This window comes from Mus caroli, unplaced genomic scaffold (assembly GCF_978045245.1).
Source record: "Mus caroli unplaced genomic scaffold, Mus_caroli_1 scaffold_3, whole genome shotgun sequence".
Taxonomy (NCBI): Eukaryota; Metazoa; Chordata; class Mammalia; order Rodentia; family Muridae; genus Mus; species Mus caroli.
The window spans coordinates 66,083,223-66,103,374 of NW_028227258.1; the positions used below are offsets into that span (position 1 = coordinate 66,083,223).

At 47.0% G+C, this 20,152-nt stretch overlaps 2 protein-coding genes across 2 annotated transcripts; both read right to left on the reverse strand.

Moving 5' to 3' along the window:
* Nucleotides 1–141: 141 nt before the first annotated feature.
* On the reverse strand, nt 142–4,852 carry Tmod4 (tropomodulin 4). Its single transcript, XM_021157867.2, has 10 exons — nt 4,770–4,852; nt 3,653–3,815; nt 3,354–3,510; nt 2,798–2,914; nt 1,900–1,989; nt 1,610–1,740; nt 1,418–1,525; nt 945–1,088; nt 608–752; nt 142–262 (listed from the first exon to the last, which is right to left on the reverse strand). The coding sequence occupies exons 2-10, from the start codon at nt 3,773–3,775 to the stop codon at nt 240–242; spliced, it is 1,038 nt and encodes a 345-aa protein (XP_021013526.1). The 5' UTR covers nt 3,776–3,815; nt 4,770–4,852; the 3' UTR covers nt 142–239.
* A 2,451-nt stretch (nt 4,853–7,303) lies between these two features.
* On the reverse strand, nt 7,304–19,524 carry Vps72 (vacuolar protein sorting 72 homolog). Its single transcript, XM_021157918.2, has 6 exons — nt 19,339–19,524; nt 11,880–12,032; nt 11,494–11,608; nt 10,968–11,144; nt 8,862–9,006; nt 7,304–7,873 (listed from the first exon to the last, which is right to left on the reverse strand). The coding sequence occupies exons 1-6, from the start codon at nt 19,453–19,455 to the stop codon at nt 7,474–7,476; spliced, it is 1,107 nt and encodes a 368-aa protein (XP_021013577.1). The 5' UTR covers nt 19,456–19,524; the 3' UTR covers nt 7,304–7,473.
* Between the last annotated feature and the right edge of the window lie 628 nt (nt 19,525–20,152).

Below are 20,152 nucleotides of genomic sequence, written 5' to 3' on the forward strand. Positions count from 1 at the left end.
GGACAGAGCTCCCCCTCCTCCTAGTAACCTGAACCCCTGCCTGCTGATCCCCAGAATATAAATAATCTCTTGATGAACTGGCAGTAACCCTTGAAGGGTAGCGCCAAGATTCCCACCCCAAACCAGGCAAGGAGACAGGCGGCATGAACAAAAGGGATTTTATTTACAGGAAAGGAGAGAGAGATGAGGATCTATGTGTCCCAGGCTCTCATCTCTGGTTGGTAAAAGGAAGGGTGATGTTATCTCTTCTTTTGCTGACGACCTGGAAAGGAAGAACGGTAAACAGAGCTCCATTTGTTGTTTTGGCAAGGGTGTGTTTCTTTCCTTTCCTTGGGCAGACTCATAAGGTGCTGCCTTGTGCCATCTGATGGGCCTGTTCCATGTTGACAAAACAAAGTCAAGAATACACACCTGAAAATAAAGGGACTCTAGGGGTACAATCATGACAAGCTCCCCACCCCTACCTTCTCTATAGGTGTGTATCTGGGGGAGAAGGACTTGTCTGTCTCCCTGCTATTCAGCTCCACGCATGTTTGCCACCACCCAAGCATTTGCTACCGAGTGTGCCTTTCGAACCTGCCTTCTCCTCTGCATGGGGTCTACTCACGCAGCTCATTGTTCCGGGTCATGGCGTGGGCTGCCCGAGCTCGTGGTCCTTGTTGTGTAAAGTGGTACCCGAAGCGGACAATAGATGGACACTGCTCTAGCACAGTGGCCATCTCCATCTCTACCGCATCACCAGGCCACTGGCGCTGGAGGATGGATGAAGGGGTGAAAGCCATCAGATATGAATGGCAGTTCACCACCCCGGCCCATGGGTCTCTGGGAAGTTAAGAGGCTTGAAGAGAATGCTGATTTGGCTCCCTTCCCTCAGAAAATAAGCTTCCCAGGGAGAAACTCAATGGGTGCTAGCTGAATGTCAGCCAGGGGAAGGGAATGCTAACCTGGTTATCTACACGGAGCTCAGTGAGAGTAGCATTTTCCCGAACTGCCTTTAGCACAGCCATGAGCCCTGTGCTGCTGATGAAGTTAGACTCAATGTTCAGGCTCTGGAGACTGCGGTTCTCACGCAACATGTCAGCCACCGCCTGGGTGGTAGGGACTTGTGTTAGGGTTAGGGGAAGGGGCCAGTTCCACAGGTGACTGTGGAGAGACAGAATGGGAGCAGGAGGAAATTGCTTGAGGAACTGAGTAAGTTGCCGGTGGGATGGAGGGCATTAGAGAAGCTTAGTGTGTGTGTGGATGGGTGGGGGGTGACCTCGGGCCTGCAGAATTGTGAGCCAGGAGTAAGGGTAGAGGGATTTTGAGGTCTGCCATAAGAAAACATGATGGGGATAGCACCCCCCCACAAATGTGACCCTTAAGACAGCCCTTGCCAGGGTATGGGAAGAAGACTGGGGATGCCAGCTAGCCTTACATTGGCGATAGGGTCACCACTCTTTGTGGCCACCAGACTGAAGCTCCGGACATAGGTATTGGTTTTCATTGCTTCACACAAGTCACTTAGCACAGGTATCGGGATGTCCTGAGGGGGCACAAGGGATGGTGAACTACGAACCCTCATTGGTCAGTAGCTATTCCTGTTTCTATGGGGATGGGAGTCTGATACCTGGATATTATTGAGGTTCACCTCCTCCAGCTCTTTGTCATTACTCCGTACCCTCTTTAGCATCTCCTCAATGTTTGTGGGATTTGGAGGTTCATCTGGTACTGGCTTATACTTGTCGGGCTGTACCACACCTGATGAGGAACAGAGCAGAAAGGGAACCCCAACATATCCCCCACCATACCTCCCCACTAGCCCTCTAAACGTTCATGCACCATGTCTCACATTTGCAACCTCTCAGCTGCCCGTGGCAGCTCGGGGGTGAGGGCGGCCATGTTTCCTAGTACACTCACTGCTAATGCCTTCTGTGTTGCAGATCTCTCCACTGCAGATGGCATCATAATATTGCTTGTTGCTCATCAGTGTGTACATGCCCAGGATGGCTGGTGAGGGGAAGCAGAGGGACACAGGAGGTGAGGTACCCGCACAGCCCTGCCTCCTGCCTCTCTTTGCTAAAGCGGTTTTAGAGCCTGGTCTTCCACTCATGCAGAGTTTCTCACCCTCCCTCAGCTCCAGGAGTCTCTTCCATAAACCTGCCAAGGCAGTGACTTCTAACACATGAGAGGGCCCAGGAGGCCCTTAAGGAGCTGCGAGAGGAGAGGGTGAACCATCTACAGAGAAGGAAGATCCTCGGCCAGTTTCAGGCAGAACAGCTCCACTTTGATCTGCCCTCCCAGCCCCTGTAAGGCTGCTCTTGAATGAGCCAATGTACAAGGGAATAAGAAAAGTTAAAAACGGGCTGGTGAGATGGCTCAGTGGGTAAGGGCACCAGACTGCTCTTCCGAAGGTCCGGAGTTCAAATCCCAGCAACCACATGGTGGCTCACAACCATCCCTAACGAAATCTGACTCCCTTTTCTGGAGTGTCTGAAGACAGCAACAGTGTACTTACATTAAATAAATAAATAATTAAAAAAAAAAAAAAGAAAAGTTAAAAACCCTTGCCTGGGCCAGGTAGTGATAGTGAATGCCTTTAATCCTAGCACTCAGGAGGCAGAACAGGCAGATCTCTGTGAGCTCAAGGCCAGCCTAGTCTACAGAGTGAGTTCTAGTACAGCCAGGACTACATAGAGAATCCACTGCTAGAAGGTTTCTGAGACATCGTGTCCTGGCTCAGGCCTTTCCTAGTCCTATGTCAAGATGCCACAAGCCCCATCCCTAACCTTCAACGACCGGACCGGCAGCTGCCCACCTGCAATGTCACACATTTCAGCATCCGTAGCATGGGACAGCGCTTCCTCCAGCTCAGGCTCCAGCGTAATCTGCTCCTGTGCTGGGATTTCTCTCTTAGGCTGAATAAAGGGTTTTCCTGATAGAGACATGAAGGACTGTTCAGGGAGAGGTGATTTCTTCCAAGATGGTGACTCCACCTTCTTTATCTTTTCCATATGGGGTCAGACTAGATCACTAGTATACATCAGAAAGCCTGAATGTTGTACATGTACAGGACTCTCTGGTCCTCTCATCCCTCTTAAGAATTGAAGAGTACAGGCTGGTGTGCTGGCAAATGTCTGTAATCTCAGCATTTGGCAAGCTAGAGTAGTAGGACTGCTAGTTCAGGGCCACCCCGGGCTGCACACGGAGATCCTATCTCAAAAATCAAAAAACTGAAGAGAACAAATTAGCATGTAGTCATCAAGACTGAGTCTCTGACAGATAGCTGCTGGAGACAGGGAGGATAGCTAGCAGGGAGGCATAAGAGACAGCCATTGGGCTCCTGGGGGGCATAGACGTTAGGGTGCCCATACCCTTCTTCTCGCCAGTGTAGGGCACCAAGTCGTCACGCTCTTTGACTTCTAGCGCCTGTTGCTCCAGGTACTGCAATAGGGCATCTCTGTCCAGTGGCCCTGTTGGACTCTTCTTTGTCTGGTCACGTTGTCTCAGGCCAGCTGGTAAGAGCATGTTCTTAGGGATGAATTTTGGGGAATAAATTAAGCACTCTCCGGACAGATATTCCCTGATCCTTTTGGGATTTCAGGTCTTGTTCTCAGCTACCTAGAATCACTCCTTCCCACATACGAAGGGATGCCCTGGCCTGTGCTCCTACCTCAGGATCCATTTCTTGTAGCTCACAGTCCAGCTGTTCTAGCTCTTCAGGGCTCAGGGTCCTTAGGATCTCATCTTCATCGATGTCTCTGTATTTCTCCAGTTCCTTCTGATAGGATGACATGGTGGCCCCTATCCCCTCCCCACGGTGTGACACTCACAGCCTGGGGGGACATGAGAAAAGTTGTTGGACGTGGACACTGAGGGCACATCAAGTCCAGCCATAGTTAGGACACTGACCTTAGAGACTAGAGTCTACCAGGGATGGGAAAATCAGATAGTTCACTGTTAGTTTCCCTCCTAGTCCCTGCACTTTCTAGCCATTCTAGATGGGGATTCTAGTCTCCAAGCTGGGTCTGTCCACCCACCGTGTGATGGAGAAATCCTGGCAGCACCCTCCCTTACAACCTTACCCAGTAATGTCTCTTGCCCTGACACAGCTGCTGGAGGCGCTGCCAGCACAGCTGGCTCCACGCCCAGTTCGTATTGAAAGGTGGGAGGGGGAGGCAGAGAGCTCCAGGAAAATTCCTCCTTTCTTCCCCATTACCCAGGCCTGTTGGAAACTGGTAAGCAAGGAGGCTTGGCTGGGTTAGAGTGGTCGCCTCTAATGACACCCTCACTCCCTCCGTCATTGTCAAGGATCAAGATCTCACTTTCTGTGTTTGCTAAAAGTCTAAATCAGAAGGGAAAGTAAGGCTTAGAAGCTGGGGCACTTCCAGATTGGGGGAAGGGCAGTGTGGCCTCAGAAGGCATTCGGTTCCCATAATCTGTCACCAGAAAGGTGACACTGGAACCCTGGGTAAAAGAAGAAGAAGAAGAAAAAAAAAAGTCTTCTAAATGAGGAGGTGGGATGATAAACTTGCACCACCTTTCAGTGTGAAAAACAGTCAAGCTCTAAATACACACCACGCTTAACATGGAAGGTGATCCTGAACGTGAGGCACTGACAACAAGGCAGAAACATCCAAGAGGCAGAGTCAAGACAGAAACATCCGAGGCAGGACACAGCAGAGACGTGCCAACTCTCTTTCCCCTAGGCCCACTCTGCCATCTCCCACCAGGCTCTCACCCGTAAGACCCCTTGTTCCCACCTACCAGTCCCAATGGTCACCGCTCACCTCTCCTTGTCAGTTGGTCCGTCTGTTCTACTGGGACACTGTCCGGTCAGCAGGAGGAGTCTGGTGCCGGGGGAGAGCGTGGGGGAACAGTGAGCTCAGCATTTTATTATTTTAGCTCTGGCCAGGTGGGGAGTGGTGGGAGATCACATATACACAGACCCCATACCTTGCCCAGCCCTGAGAGCCTCTAGTGGCCAGTATCAGCCATGACATGTCCTCTTTCCCTGCAAGCAGAGTCCTCCAGTGGAGAATCAGATGACTCCTACTGTACCAGTTCTGCTCTGTACCTGTAAGGCTGCTCAAAGGTACCATTTCTGCTCAAAGCACTGAATGGAAGATGATGTATCAATGTACCAGCCATTGTGCCTCACACCTGAATTCCCTTGACAGGGGACACTGAGATAGGACTGTTACAAGACGGAGAGCAGCCTGAACTTCATGGTGAGCTCAAAGCCTTGTATGTTTTTTTTTTTTTTCCTTTTTAACTTTTTTAAAAGGGAGAGTGGGCACATGCCTTTAATCGTAGCACTTGGGAGACAGAGACAGGCAGATTTCTGAGTTGAAAGGTCCAACCTGAGCTACAGAACAAGTTCCAGGACAGCCAGAGCTAGAGAGAAACCATGTCCTGAAAAAAAAACGAGAGAGAGCCGGGCATGGTGGCACATGCCTTTAATCCTAGCACTTGGGAGGCAGAGGCAGGCGGATTTCTGAGTTCGAGGCCAGCCTGGTCTACAAAGTGAGTTCCAGGACAGCCAGGGCTACACAGAGAAACCCTGTCTCAAAAAACCAAAAAACCAACCAACCAAACAAACAAAAAACCCCAAAAAAAACAAGAAAGAGAGAGAGATGTCTCAGGTGGTTAAGACTGCTGCACAATTATGCTACATAACAACATAACAGGGTGGCAGACACAGGAACATTGGGGGCTTGCTGGCTCCTGATAGCCTAAAGAACAGGAGCCCAGGTTCAGAAAGAGAGCCTGTCTCAAAGGATAGGTGGAATTACAGATGACCCTGCCTGGCCTCTGCATAGGCGTACCACCCAACACGTGGTTGTATACATAGACACATACAGAGACACACACACACTACAGTGTAAGGAATTTGTTTTGGTATTTAACCTTAACAGACTATGTACTGGCTGGTTTTATGTGTCAATTTGACACAGGCTGGAGTTATCACGGAGAAAGGAGCTTCAGTTGGGGAAATGCCTCCACGAGATCCAGCTGTAAGGCATTTTCTCTACTAGTGATCAAGGGGGAAAGGCCCCTTGTGGGTGGGACCATCTCTGGGCTGGTAGTCTTGGTTCTATAAGAGAGCAGGCTGCGCAAGCCAGGGGAAGCAAGCCAGTAAGTAACATCCCTCAATGGCCTCTGCATCAGTTCCTGCTCCCTGACCTGCTTGAGTTCCAGTCCTGACATCCTTTGGTGATTAACAGCAATGTGGAAAGTATAAGCTGAATAAACACTTTCCTCCCCAACTTGCTTATTGGTCATGATGTTTGTGCAGGAATAGAAACCCTGACTAAGACAGGCTAAGAGAGTTAAATATGGATAACCCAGGTAAGTGTAATAAAAATGATAGACTTGAGTGAAGGCATCTTTATGATGCCCACTACTTAGTAAATATATGCTACTAAAAAGGACAGAGCTGGAACAGTGATTTACTCCTCTAGGCCCAGCGCTTGGAAGGTTGAGGTGGGAGGCTTGTTTGAGCCCAGGAGTCTGAAATTAGTCTGGATAATTTAGCAAGAACTTGGTGGTTTTTATTTTTTAATTTTTTTTTTTCGAGACAGGATTTGTCTGTATAGCCCTGGCTGTTCTGGAACTCACTCTGTAGACCAGGTTGGCCTCAAACTCAGAAATCCGCCTGCCTCTGCCTCACACGTGCTGGGATTAAAGGCGTCACCACCATGCCCAGCAAAACCTTGTTTTATACACACATACACACACACACACACACACACACGGGGCTGGAGAGATGGCTCAGTGGTTTCCAGAGGAACTGAGTTCAATTCCCATCACCAACATGGCAGCTACAATGTCAGTAACTTCATTCTAGTTGATTCAATGCTAGCTTCCCATTCTCCATGTACAACATGTATGCTATGGTGTTCACATACATGCAAAAGAAAAAGAAAAAAGAGACAGCTTTTAATAAGACTACTATCAAACTATAAAAAGGCCCAGGACACAGTGTGGTAGCCAAGCCTAAGTTTAGCACTTGGGAGCAAAGATCTTACTTGAGGCCAGTCTGAGCTGTGTAGAGATGCCTGTCTCAAAAAAGAGAGGGAAATAAAATAAATAGAGAGAGAGAGAAGAGAAGAGAAGAAAGAAAAGAAAGGAAAAGAAAAGAAAAGGAAAAAGGAAGAAAAGAGGGAAACAGAAGAAAGCAAACAAGGTTGAGGGGGTATTTCGGCAGTGGGCCACTTGTCCAGCAGAAACAAGGCCATGTGTTCAATCCTAGCACAAACAAAACCAAAACAACCCAAATACACAACACACTCACACATTCATAAATAATCTTGCCCCAACCTTACAGATCAGACAAAAAGGATTTTACCATTTTATTAGATTAAAAAAATGAAGAGCACAAGCAAATGAAATGAACTAGGGAGGGACTGAAGGAAACATGGGCGAAGGTCGGCAGGGACCGAGAGTGGAAGGGTCAGGTCAGGAGAGGGACTGTCTAGGGGTCAGGTGTCTCTATTTGATGACAATCTTCTGACGCAAGGCTCGAGGCCCAGAGCCAGGGAGTGGCTCGGGGGGTGGGGGCCCAGGGCCCAGCGCTGAGGCGGTGGGTGGAAGTCCGTGGGCAGTGATGTACTTCTTATATGCCTCACGGATGATCTTGAAGGCTCTAGCAGTGGCATAGGGTATGTCTGTAACAGGGTCCCGGTACAAAGCTGGACGGTGAGTCACTGGGCAGACTTCCCGCACCGGGACCTTCGGGGGTCGCCCCTGGGGGAACCACTCTTCAAACGTTGCGTCATCACTGAACGTGATGAAGGTGCGAGAGCAGTGAGCAGGAGGGACGGCAGCGGCTGCTCCAGTCCCGGTCCCAGCATGTGGAGCCAGTGCAGAGGCTGTAGGAGCAGGATCAAGGCTGAGGGCAAGAGAAAAAAATCACAAAATGCTGCGGAGACAGACAAAGGAAGGCTACGGTAGGCTGGGTTTGCTGGCTGTGACCTCAGTATTTACCAGGCCATGGGGCTGGAAAGATGGCTCAGCAGTTAAGAGCTGGACTACTCTCCCAGGATAGAGGTTTGAGTCTTAGCACTCAAACAGTGGCTCACAACCATCTGTAACTTCAGTTCCAAGGAATATGTTACCCTCTTCTGGCTTCAATGGGTACCAGGCCAGACAAAGCAGGCAAAACACTGATATACATTAAAATAAAATAAATAAATAAGCAAACAAACAAATAATACAATAAAATAAAAAGTTGGGCATGATGATTCACATTTGTGACCCCAATACTAAGGAGAAAGAGGCAGGTAGATCATGAATACTAGCCTGGGCTACATAAGGAGTTCCAGGCCAGCCAGAGCTACAGAGTGAGACCAACTCAAAACAAAACAACAGGAAGTGTCAGAGCCATTTGTCTGCTTCTCAAGTAGAGTAAAAGTCTGCCCGCCAGGCAGAGTCAAGGCAGGTCAGGGTCTGCTGCCAGATTTCCTGGCCTGCTGACATAAAACGTTAGGAAGAGATACACGTAAGGCTCAAGAGGAGGAGCTAAACATTCTATTAACCTCGGAGGAAGGAACAGGGAGGCCTCAGGATGGGATCAGATACCCTATATACATGGCAGCAATTGTTTCTGCTAGCTTGTTAGTTTTATATCCTGAGATACTGTGCAGTATCAGAAGGCTATGCGCATTACACTTGGGCTACTACAGTACTCACTGACAGTCCTCCCAGACCCCTCTCTTGTCCTGTGTCTGCTGTCTTCTCTTTGATTATCCTCACTCCCCGCTCAGAGACTACTTAACTGGTGCTGGCAGCCAGCAGAGGGAAGGAATGAGCTGAGGTCTAAATGTGTGCAGTGAGAAAAGTAAGCCCCTAGAGAAGCCAGGGACACGGGGTTCACTCACCCTTCCACGTCCACATTCTCCTCCTTGGGGCCAGGCTCCCCAACAAGCGGCACTGTCACTGAGTGGTAGGTGATTATTGGCCCAGGGCACTTCCGCTTCTTGTGAACCTGCTTCTTTTTGTCAGCCTCCAGCCTTTCATAGGTCTCTGCAGGACAGAAGGGAGAAACGACAGGGTGGTCAGCTTTCCTTTCCCACACTCTGGCCTGGCATCTACTTAAATTACACATATGTATTTACAAGAGTGTATGTACATGAACACATGTGTGGAGAGGTCAGATGACAATGTGCTAGGGTCAGTTCTCGGCGTCCATCGTGTGGATTCCAGGAATTAACTCAGGCTGTCACCAAGTGCTTTACCTGCTGAGCCATCACACCTCTCTAGGCTCTGTCCTGTGATTTTGTTTTTTTTTTCTTTTTTGGGTTTTTGAGACAGGGTTTCTCTGTGTGGCTTTGGCTCTCCTGGAACTCAAGAGATCTGCCTGACTCTGCCTCCCAGGTGCTGAGATTAAAAGTGTGTGTGCAGGGGCTGGTGAGATGGCTCAGTGGGTAAGAGCACCCGACTGCTCTTCCGAAGGTCCAGAGTTCAAATCCCAGCAACCACATGGTGGCTCACAACCATCCGCAACGAGATCTGGCGCCCTCTTCTGGAGTGTCTGAAGACAGCTACAGTGTACTTACATATAATAAATAAATCTTAAAAAAAAAAAAAAAAAAGTGTGTGTGCAACCATTGCCAGCTGCGTCTGCATTCTCTCTCTCTCTCTCTTTTGGTTTTTCTAGACAGAGTTTCTCTGTGTAGCTTTGGCTGTCCTGGAACTCTCTCTGTAGACCAGGCTAGCCTTGAACTCAGAAATCCGCCTGCCTCTGCCTCCCCAGTGCTGGGATTAAAGGCGTGCGCCACCACTACCTGGCCTTTTTTTTTTTTTTTTTTTTTTAAGAATTATTTATTATGTATACAGCATTCTGCCTGCCTGCATGCCTGCAGGCCAGAAGAGGACTCCAGATCTCATTATAGATGGTTGTGAGCCACCATGTGGTTGGCTCTGAACTCAGAGGACCTCTGGAAGGAACTCTGAGCCATGTTTCCAGCCCAAGTTTGCATTCTCAAGGGACAAAAAGCAAAACTAAGTGACTCTTCTTTTCAGGCATTTCTATGTAACCCCTCAGTTCCCATTGCTGGCTCCACTGTGTGCCTTGCTAGGTCCTGTGGCACACTGTCAGTTCACTATTGGTATAGCTGTTGCATCATGAAGGGCAGTAGTAACTCACATTAGCTACACATTATCAGGACTATGAAAGATTCAACATGTCTGTTACAGGGACTCAATACATATCTGTTAGTGAGTAAACAGATCACAGTATCTCTGGTCCTTTATCTCTAAATGAACCACAGATCTGTGCTGTTTCTCCACATGGGTACTGTGGACACGGTCCTCTCAAGCCTGGCCAGAGCCCGCCTAGATAGAAATCTCTCCCTGACTCAGACATTTCCTGTTAGAGTCAAGGCTCATACAATCCAGAATGGCCTTGAATGCCTGATTCTGCTGTCTCTGTCTGCCATAGACTGAGATCACAGATCTCCACCACTATGTCTGGTTTGTTTTGACGAGGCGATATTGCTTTCTCTCAAAACAGGAAAAACCAACCAAACAATTGTTATTTTACACTAACTGGAGCTCAGTCACACTGACACCCCTCCCCATACACACAACCCCACCAAGACTCCAGATAAAGATTTCTCTGTGTAGCTCTGGCTGTCCTGAACCCATAGATCTGCCCGTCTCTGCCTCCTAAGCACAGGGATTAAAAGTATGAGCCACCACACCAGGCTTACTTCAGACACTCTTAATTGCCTGATCCCTCTCCTATTATACACCCTCATTTCTTCTTTTTGTGTTTGTTCCCTTTTCCATGTTTCAAGACAACGCTCCTTCTACACAGTCTTGGCTAGACAAGAACTGGTGAAGTGACCAAGCTGGCTTTGAACTCCCCAGTGCTGGGAATATTAAGTATGAACTTTCTAATTATTTTGCTACAAATTTCCAGTTCTCTGGTCCTCTAGGTCTCAGCTTTTCTCATGCACCTACTTTCCCCAAACCAGACTGACCGAGTGAACGTAAGTTGAGCTCTTCAGTGATCTTGGCCTCCCTGAGCAGCTCTTCCTGGGTTAGTGGTCGCTCACAGTGTGGACCCTTCCGCCTCCGGGACTGTCCTTGCCTCTCTTGAACCCGAAGGAACGTTTGTCGTGTGTGCTCAGCTGTAGACTGACGCATGGACTTGCGGCCTGCAGAAAGTGAGATGGGAAGAAAGCTCTGAATTAATTTCTACTTTGTTTTCTTCCTTTAAAAAAAAAAAATGTATGTTCTGACTGTGCAGCTCTGGCTGTCCTGGAATTCATTCTGTAGGCCAGTCTGACCTGGAACTCAGAGCTCCTCGGGCCTCTGCCTCTGGAGCACTGGAATCAGAGCTGTACTACCATAGCACCACATTTCTAGCTTCATTTTCTTGTCTTTTTTGGGGGTGGAAGGGGTTTAAGTCACACATGCGCGCGCGCGCACACACACACACACACACAGAGGATTCTCTTTACAATCAACAGTTATCAACCTCAGTGTCTGCAGACGTAAACTCACTGTCAGAGCCATCATCCTGGAGCTCCAGCGGCAGCAGCGTCTTCTCCTCTCTGGCCTTCTGGGAGCTGCTTGCTGGGGTGCTGACCTTGCGAGGCCTCAAGCTCTTTAGAGGCTCCTGGGGACAAGTTAGAAAGAGACACGGGAAAGTAAGAGGTGAGGATTGTATCCGAGATAATTAGCACCCAGCACAAGGAGGAGAACACACCTAAGACAGGCAGAGCTGGGGCTTAAACCCCAAGACATGTTGGGCAGAGGCAGGCTGGACTCCTTTCCTTTGAGGCAACCTGATCTACATAGCAAGACATTGTTTCAAACAAACAACCCCCACTTCCAGTCCACCCTGTAAGAAAAAATTAAACAGGACCAAGGAAACCATGTCTTCTTACCTTATAGGCTTTGGTGACGACTCTGCGCTTCCTTCTTGGCTCTTCCGCTTCCCCATCACTGGATGGTTCATCCCCTTCATCAATGTCAAAGTCAGAGTCTACCTCATCCTCCGTATCAGACTGGTCTCCTTGATATTCATCATCTCCAGATTCCTATGGGATACAGGGAGATGAGAGCTGGCCGGCCATGGCACAGTTAATGTTCCTTGAGGAGGAAGTGGATCAATTCACTCCCCTGATAAGGCCCATCCAATTCTTTCCTAGTTGGCTCTTCACGCCCCACAGACAAAGTCTTTCCAGTTGACAGTTCTTAGCTTAGTTCCACTGTTTTCTAGTGTTACTGGAGATTGACCTATGCCGTCTATAAAACTCCATGTCAATTACTAGGGCTCTAAAGGCTCTAAATGTGGTTTGCCCTCATTCACTGACCAATAGGACACTGTGATGAAAAGAAGTTGTAGAGTTGTAGCTGGACCATGAGTCACAATGATTCATGACTATAATCCAGCACTCAGGAGGCCTAGCAAGAGGATTGCAGCAAATTTGAGGGCAGCCCAGGTTACACGGTGAGGTCTAGGACAGCATAAGCTACAGTGAGACTCTACATGGAAAAGAAAAAAAAAAAAATCAACCAAATAAGTTGTAACACAGGGAAATAGATATAAAATTCCTTGGTTAACAGAGGGTATAAGAGATGCTGGTCCCAAAAACCTAAATAAGGGCTGAGGATATAGTTCAGTTGGCACAATGCTTATCTAGCACGAAAGAGCCCCTGGGTTCAACCTCCAACACTGAATTAAGTGGGTGCAGTGTTGTAAAACTGCAATATCAGTGCTAAGGCAGTAGGAACAGGAGCGTCACAAGTTCAAAGTCACTGGGGCTAGAGATGGTTCTGGGGTTAAGACCACTAGCTGTTCTTCCAGAGGACCCAGGTTTGAACACACTCACACAGACATACACCAATGCACATAAAATAAAAATAAACAATACACTAAAATCAACAATAAAAAAGATGTTCAAAGTCATCTTTGGTGATGTCTCCAGTTTGAGGCCAGTCTGCAGAACATGAAACCCTGTAACAAAAACACAAAAACTGAGGCTAGAGAGATGGCACTTACTGCAATTTGGGAAGCCCTGGGCTAAGTTCTAGGCATCTACATGGCTGCTGACAACCAGTTATAACTCCAGTTCCACGGATCATACCCTACTTTGATATCCATAAGCAGTGCATGCCCTTGGCGCACATGCCATCATAAGTAAAACATCCATATACATAAAGGAAAACTACATCCTTTTTTAAAAACCCACATAAATAAAAACAAAGACAAATAAATGGGGTGGCACACTCCAGGAGGAATCATGAGTCTGAGGCTACACTCTTGGCTGGAGCTGGAGCTCTACAGCAGAGTAGACCTTGGGTTCAATCTCTATCAGTGTTTAAAAAAAAAAAGTTACAAGCTGGAAATGGTGGTAGGTACCTTCAATCCCAGCACTAGGGAGGCAGAGGCAGGTGGATCTCTGTAGTCAGCCAGTAAGTTCCAGGACAGCCTGGGCTATGTATGCAGAGAGACTTGTCTCAAAAACTATAGAAAAGAAAAAAAAAAAGAAAAGAAAGCAAATCACAGTAGCCTGGTTGGGTAACAGGTCTAAGCTGTAAGGCGTTACTTCTTTATAAAAAGCCAAAGGAACAGAAACTCTTTCCTTTAGAGTTTTTATTTTACTTCTATGTACGTGTATGCATGCATGTGCTTATGTGTGCACATCCCTCTGCAGTTCAGAAGAGAGCATCAGCTCCCAGTACCGGAATTAAAGGCTGTTGTGAGCTGACATGGGGACCGGGGACTGAACTCAGGTCCTCTGAAAGAGAGTACATGCTCTTAACCATTGAGCCATGTCTCTAGCCCCTTGTTTTGTTTTTGTTTTGTTTTGTTTTGTTTTTGTTTTTTGTTTTTTTTTGGTTTTTCGAGACAGGGTTTCTCTGTGTAGTCGTGGCTGTCCTGGAGCTCACTCTGTAGCCCAGGCTGGCCTCGAACTCAGAAATCCGCCTGCCTCTGCCTCCCGAGTGCTGGGATTAAAGGCGTGCGCCACCACGCCCGGCTTGTTTTGTTTTAATAAAAACAGATTTTACCCAAGCTAGCTTCAAACTCTATGGAGCCAAGGATGACCTTGATCTCTTGATCCTCATGTGTCTATTTCCCAAGGGCTGGGATTATAGGCCTGCTACCATACCCAGCAGGGAAACTATATAGTGCTGTATTAACACAGGTAGTGGGTCAGATCTAAACAAAGTGCAGCTTGCTGAAGCTGCTGCATCACTCTGAGGGACAAAAAGGAGGAGAGCCTTGATTTAATACACACGTATTGTTCAAAACAGCCAAGAAGGAAGAGTGAATTACAGGTAGGTGAAAAAGCGGGCAGGTACACACAGCACATTTATAGAATAAGGATTTAGACACAAGCAGAGAGCTTTTTCCTGCCAAGAAGCCATGTTAGGTCCAGTGAAACGGCTCAGCAGGTAAAGAAACTTGACACCTGATTCCAGGACCCACCTGGTAGAGAGAACAACTCCTTCAAGTTGTCCCTTGACTTTTACATGTAGGTGTGGTACATAAACCCTCTGCCATTAAAAGATAGCAAACATTTAAAAGACACCTGCTAGCTGACTGCTCTAGCTCCATCACAGCCTCCTTCTAACAGTGGATGCTTCTCTAGGCCTGTAAGAGTCAAAAGGAGGTGCACACCTTTTTCTTTTCTTTTTTTTTGTTTTTTTGAGACAGGGTTTCTCTGTATAGCCCTGGCTGTCCTGGAACTCACTCTGTAGACCAGGCTGGCCTCAAACTCAGAAATCCACCTGCCTCTGGGATTAAAGGCGTGCACCACCATGCCCAGCTGCACACCTTTTTCAATGGAGAAACACATTTATTGTATGTGGCTGAGTGTTCTGACTGCATGTGTGTATGTGCATGTGTGGGTGTGTGCTCAAGGAGGTCAGAAGAGGGGAGCAGCTCCTTTAGAATGAAGTGATGGATGGTTGTTTAGCATCATGTGGGTGCTAGGAGCCAAACCCAAGTCCTTGACAAGAGCAGCAAGTGCTTTTAGCAGCTGAGCCACCTCTCTACTCCAGGCTTTCTACACAGAAATCTAAATGGCAAAGCCAAAAAACTTATGACCTAATCTGTAGGCCAAGAGGCTCAGTTACCTCATCTGCCTTGTCTCACTATTGATCATCACTATGGAGGTACAGCTGCCGAGAGAATGTGTCCTCCTTCATGAGCACTGGGAAAGAAAATATTTGACTACTATGGATAATGGGATCCACTGAGATTTGGGGTATGTCCATAGAATCTTGCAGAAAGCTATGGGAATTGAGAGTTAGAAAGGCCTGATGTGCAACCTGAGAGAGTTAAAGTTTCAATGGCAGCTACCCTGGGAGGAGGTGTCACTGGACGAAGGGGAAGTCATCAGGCTTGGGCAGAATCTCAAGCATATGCTCTCTCTTCCAGCAGGGACACAACCAGTGGATTGTGTACACATGCTGTCAAAACAAGCAAATAACAAATGGCTGCAATTCTAAGCTAGCCAGCACGAACGACCACTACTCGTCCTAACTACTGTCTGTGAAAGAGACTCAGAACACAGGAACCCTCTCAGCTCTACTCTGGGATTAAGGCACATCACCAGAGGGGAGGCCAAGTTCCTACTATGTTGCTGCTTAGTCTTAGTGTTTTCAGGGCACTATGGATTTATTGTTACAGCACTGGGTCCTTTAATACACAACAAGAGAATGTTCTCTATCCATCAAGCCCGATTACTTTAGTTGTACCTAATATAATAAGAAATTCTCCCTAGAATTTAATGCTAAATAAATTTGACTTTCTTTTTTTTTAAATCCTTTAAAAAAAAAAGATTTATTTATATGAGTACACTGTAGCTGTCTTCAGACACACCCAAAGAGGGCATCAGATCCCATTACAGATGATTATGAGTCACCATGTGGTTGCTGGGAGTTGAACTCAGGACCTCTGGAAGAACAGTCAGTACTCTTTTAACTTTTGAGCCATCTCTCCAGCCCAATTTGTCTTTCTTGAATATACTGTATACTTTGGTCATACAAAAGAACAAATTTAGTTTGGCTGATAGGAAACTCACAGCTATCAAATGCTATTTCCATTTTAACATGGATTCTCGGCAAAATTACTTCTGATTTAAAAATATATATATAATTTTACTCATTATTTGAAAATTTCACACATTAATAAAATATATTTTGTTCGGCTCCTTTTCTATTTTTACTATTCCTAATTTTTGTTTCCATTGTAAGCCTTTTTATATATCCTTTCTGGAAGCATGAGGTGTACGTATTAAATAGCGACTCATAAAACGACAGGAATAGGAAATGAACCTTGGAGGAAGAATGAGAGAGATCTATTTTAAACTAGTTTATTAAAGCTGTGTACATAGTGGCTCCCATTTAGTCATAAAGTCCTGTCCATTCTTTTTCAAAAACTTCCCTTCAACCCTACTTAACACTGTCCCATACCCACCTCCATTCCGTGGTGCTGGGAGCTGGAACCTCCAGCTAAGCTAAGCAAATTACCCCTGAACAGCAGTGTCCTCCCCAGTCCAGCCCTTGTCTGTATTTCTTTTCTGCCCTTACCCTCTTTAGGCTTTACTCATTAGGGTTTGTTTGTCTGTAAGGCTGAGTCAAGATGGAACTGGAAACACAGCCCATGTGGCCTGGAACCAGAGATCATCCTCCTGTACCACTTCCCTGAGACTACCAGCACTAGAGAAATCTTTTTAACCAAAAAGTTAATGATGGAACTTTGATGCCTCATTTCAGACCTTTAAATGAGAAGTCAAACTGCTTAATATTGCTTCACTATGGTCTACAAAATCTGACTGGGAGGTGAGAGGGGGAATACAAGGGTAGTGACAAATACCTACAGTTCCAGGACTCAGGAGTGTGAGGCAGAAGGGCTACCTAGGCTTTGAGACTATATGTAGCTGGGCAGTAGTGATGCATGCCTTTAATCCCAGCTCTTGGGAGGCAGAGGCAGGTGGATTTCTGAGTTCGAGGCCAGCCTGGTCTACAGAGTGAGTTCCAGGACAGCCAGAGTTACACAGAGAAACCTTGTCTGGAAAAAACAAAAAACAAACCAACAAAAAAATAAAATAAAAAATAAAAACTATATAAGGAGGGCTGGCCAGACTGTTCAATGGATAAGAACACTGTCTATTCTTCCAGAGGACCTAGGTTCAAAATCCCAGCACCCACATAACAGCTCACCAGTGTTTGTAACTCTAGACCCAGAGGCTCTGGCACCCTCACACAGACAGACATGCAGCCAACAACACACATAAAAATAAAAAAATATAAAATATAAAAAAATAAATTAAAGGGCTGGTGAGATGGCTCAGTGGGTAAGAGCGCCCGACTGCTCTTCCGAAGGTCCAGAGTTCAAATCCCAGCAACCACATGGTGGCTCACAACCATCCGTAACGAGATCTGGCGCCCTCTTCTGGAGTGTCTGAAGACAGCTACAGTGTACTTACATAATAATAAATAAATTAAAAAAAAAAGACACACAAAAAAATTAAAAATAAAAGCAAGTGAACAAACAAAATCTATATAAGGCCAGGAGTAGAGGCCCTTGGGAGGCAAAGAAGCTGGGCGTGGTGGCCTGAAGCAAGTTGACCTCTGTGAGGCCAGATTGACCTAGTTCCAAGTGAGTTCCGAGACAGTCAGAGCTATGTAGAGAAACCCTATCTCATAGAACAATGCCAAATCCAGCTCAGGTCTGTATCCTCCATAGCAATCTACAAAACCATACCTGTAGGTTTCACACCAGGACCTCAGTGCCTTTCCAACTGAGCCCTCCTTTTACTCCCTGACTCTTCAGCCAGCCAAGGTCTGCTCTTTATAAATGTCCTCATTTTAAATGTTATTTCCCCAGCACTGCCTGTCTTTAACAACTCTGGGACCTTCAGGGTGGCTCGGTGGGTAAAGGAGCTTGCTGTATAACCCTGACCGCCTGAGTTTGCTTCCTTGGGCTCCTATGATGAAAAGAGAGACTGAACTCCTACAAGTTGCCTCTGGTCTTCATATGCAGGCCCATAAACAATACAATTTAAAAAAACAAAACATAAACCTCTCACCTGTCATCTTGAACTTAAGTCTTTATTGTACAGTATCTAAGCTGACTAGGATCCCAGACAGTTGCCCTGAAAGGTAGAGCTTGTTTTTATTTATTGCCAGGGGCCAGTAATCCAGGATCTAGGGCTCATTTTCTAGGCTAGTGATGTACTACTGAGCTACAAACTATATTTCCATCCTCAGGGAAGTTTTTAATGTTTCCAAGGAATCCACCACAACCTTTTTTTTTTTTTTTTTTTTGGTTTTTCGAGACAGGGTTTCTCTGTATAGCCCTGGCTGTCCTGGAACTCACTTTGTAGACCAGGCTGGCCTCGAACTCAGAAATCCGCCTGCCTCTGCCTCCCGAGTGCTGGGATTAAAGGCGTGCGCCACCACGCTCGGCTCACCACAACCTTTTAATTACATATAGTATGCTGATCTGGTTGTACAACATATATTCAATCACTGAACAGCTTCTATTAACAAAAACTTAGCCAAGTGTCAGCCCTGTTTGTAAAAAAACCGAACTCTGTTACAGACCTTAAAACCAACCAGAAAATGAGACGTAAACAAAATCTAACTGTAAACTGAAATTTTGTTCCTATGATGGAAATAAATGAGGATTCTCTTAGTCAATAAAGGGTCACCTAAGAAAACAGTAAGCTGTGATTTGAAAGCTGAAAACGAGTGTGTGCTAACTTTTTTTTTTGTTTTTTTGTTTTTTTTTTTTGTTTTGTTTTGTTTTGTTTTTCGAGACAGGGTTATTCTGTATAGCTCTGGCTGTCCAGGAACTCACTTTGTAGACCAGGCTGGCCTTGAACTCAGAAATCCGCCTGCCTCTGCCTCCCGAGTGCTGGGATTAAAGGCGTGCGCCACCACGCCCGGCTGAGAGTGTGCTAATCAAGTTTGTTTCTGGACAGGTTCCTTTTGGTAAATGACTCGGCAGCGGGACGAGAAAATTCCAAAGCCGACAAAGAGACAGACACTGACACGCACACACACTCCTCCAGACTCCGTCATCTAGCCAGGAGCGTACAAGAAAATTGTAAAGCCGATAAACACACACACATACACTCCGAAGAAAATTGCAAAGCCGACAAAGACACAGACACAAATACAGACACACACACACACACACAGAGGCACATACACATGAGCGCGCTCACACACACACACACACACACACACACAAAGTCCCCTCCACTCCACCATCCAGCCCGGAGCGCCTTTCGGAGCCTTTCTCAATCCCCGCCCCGCTTCCTCTTTGTCCAGGGTTTTCCCTTCTCGCCTCTCTCTTTCCCTCTTCCTGGGCCCGGCTCTTGCCTCGGTGAAACCCCCGTAAGTTGTCTGGTAGAACTCATCTTCCTCCTCTGCTTCCAGGAGCCCAGAAAGCCGGTTCCCAGCGGTTTTCCGTGGGGCCCGGCCCCCCGCCAAACTCATGCCGCCTACAGCGACTGCGTCGCCGCCAGCAGCCCCTGGCCCAGCTCGGGGTTCTCGCAGATCGGCACTCGACACTATTACCTGCGGGCGACCGTCAATGACGGAAGTTCGGCGTCTGCAAGCAAAAGCAGACGAGCGTCGAGAGATCCTAGTTTTTTCACCTTAAGTCTCTTTGTGGCTGGTGGCTGCTGTGGCCATTCTTAGGCAGCGCCTAGGGGACCGTACCAGGGTTCCTCCTCCTTACCTAGATATTTTGTTTGTTTTTCTACAGACAGGTTCTCACTTTACAGTCCTGGCTGGCCTGGAGCTACCTGTGTAAAGCAAGCTGCCCTCGAACTCAGAGATCTTCCTGCCTCTGCCTCCCGGTGATGGAATTAAAGGTGTGCGCCAAGTAGGCCTGCCTCATAGCAAACTCCTTTCCCCTCTCCGCTTCCACTTGCTTTTTTTTTTTTTTTTTTTAAATTTATTTCTGCCAGGCAGTGGTGGCACACGCCTTTAATCCCAGCACTTGGGAGGCAGAAGCAGGTGGATTTCTGAGTTTGAGGTCAGCCTGGTCTACAGAGTGAGTTCCAGGACGGCCAGGGCTACACAGAGAAACCCTGTCTCAAAAAAAAAAAAAAGAATGTATGTATGTATTTATTTATTTATTCAATATGAGTACACTATTGTTGTCTTCAGACACACCGGGAGAGGGCAC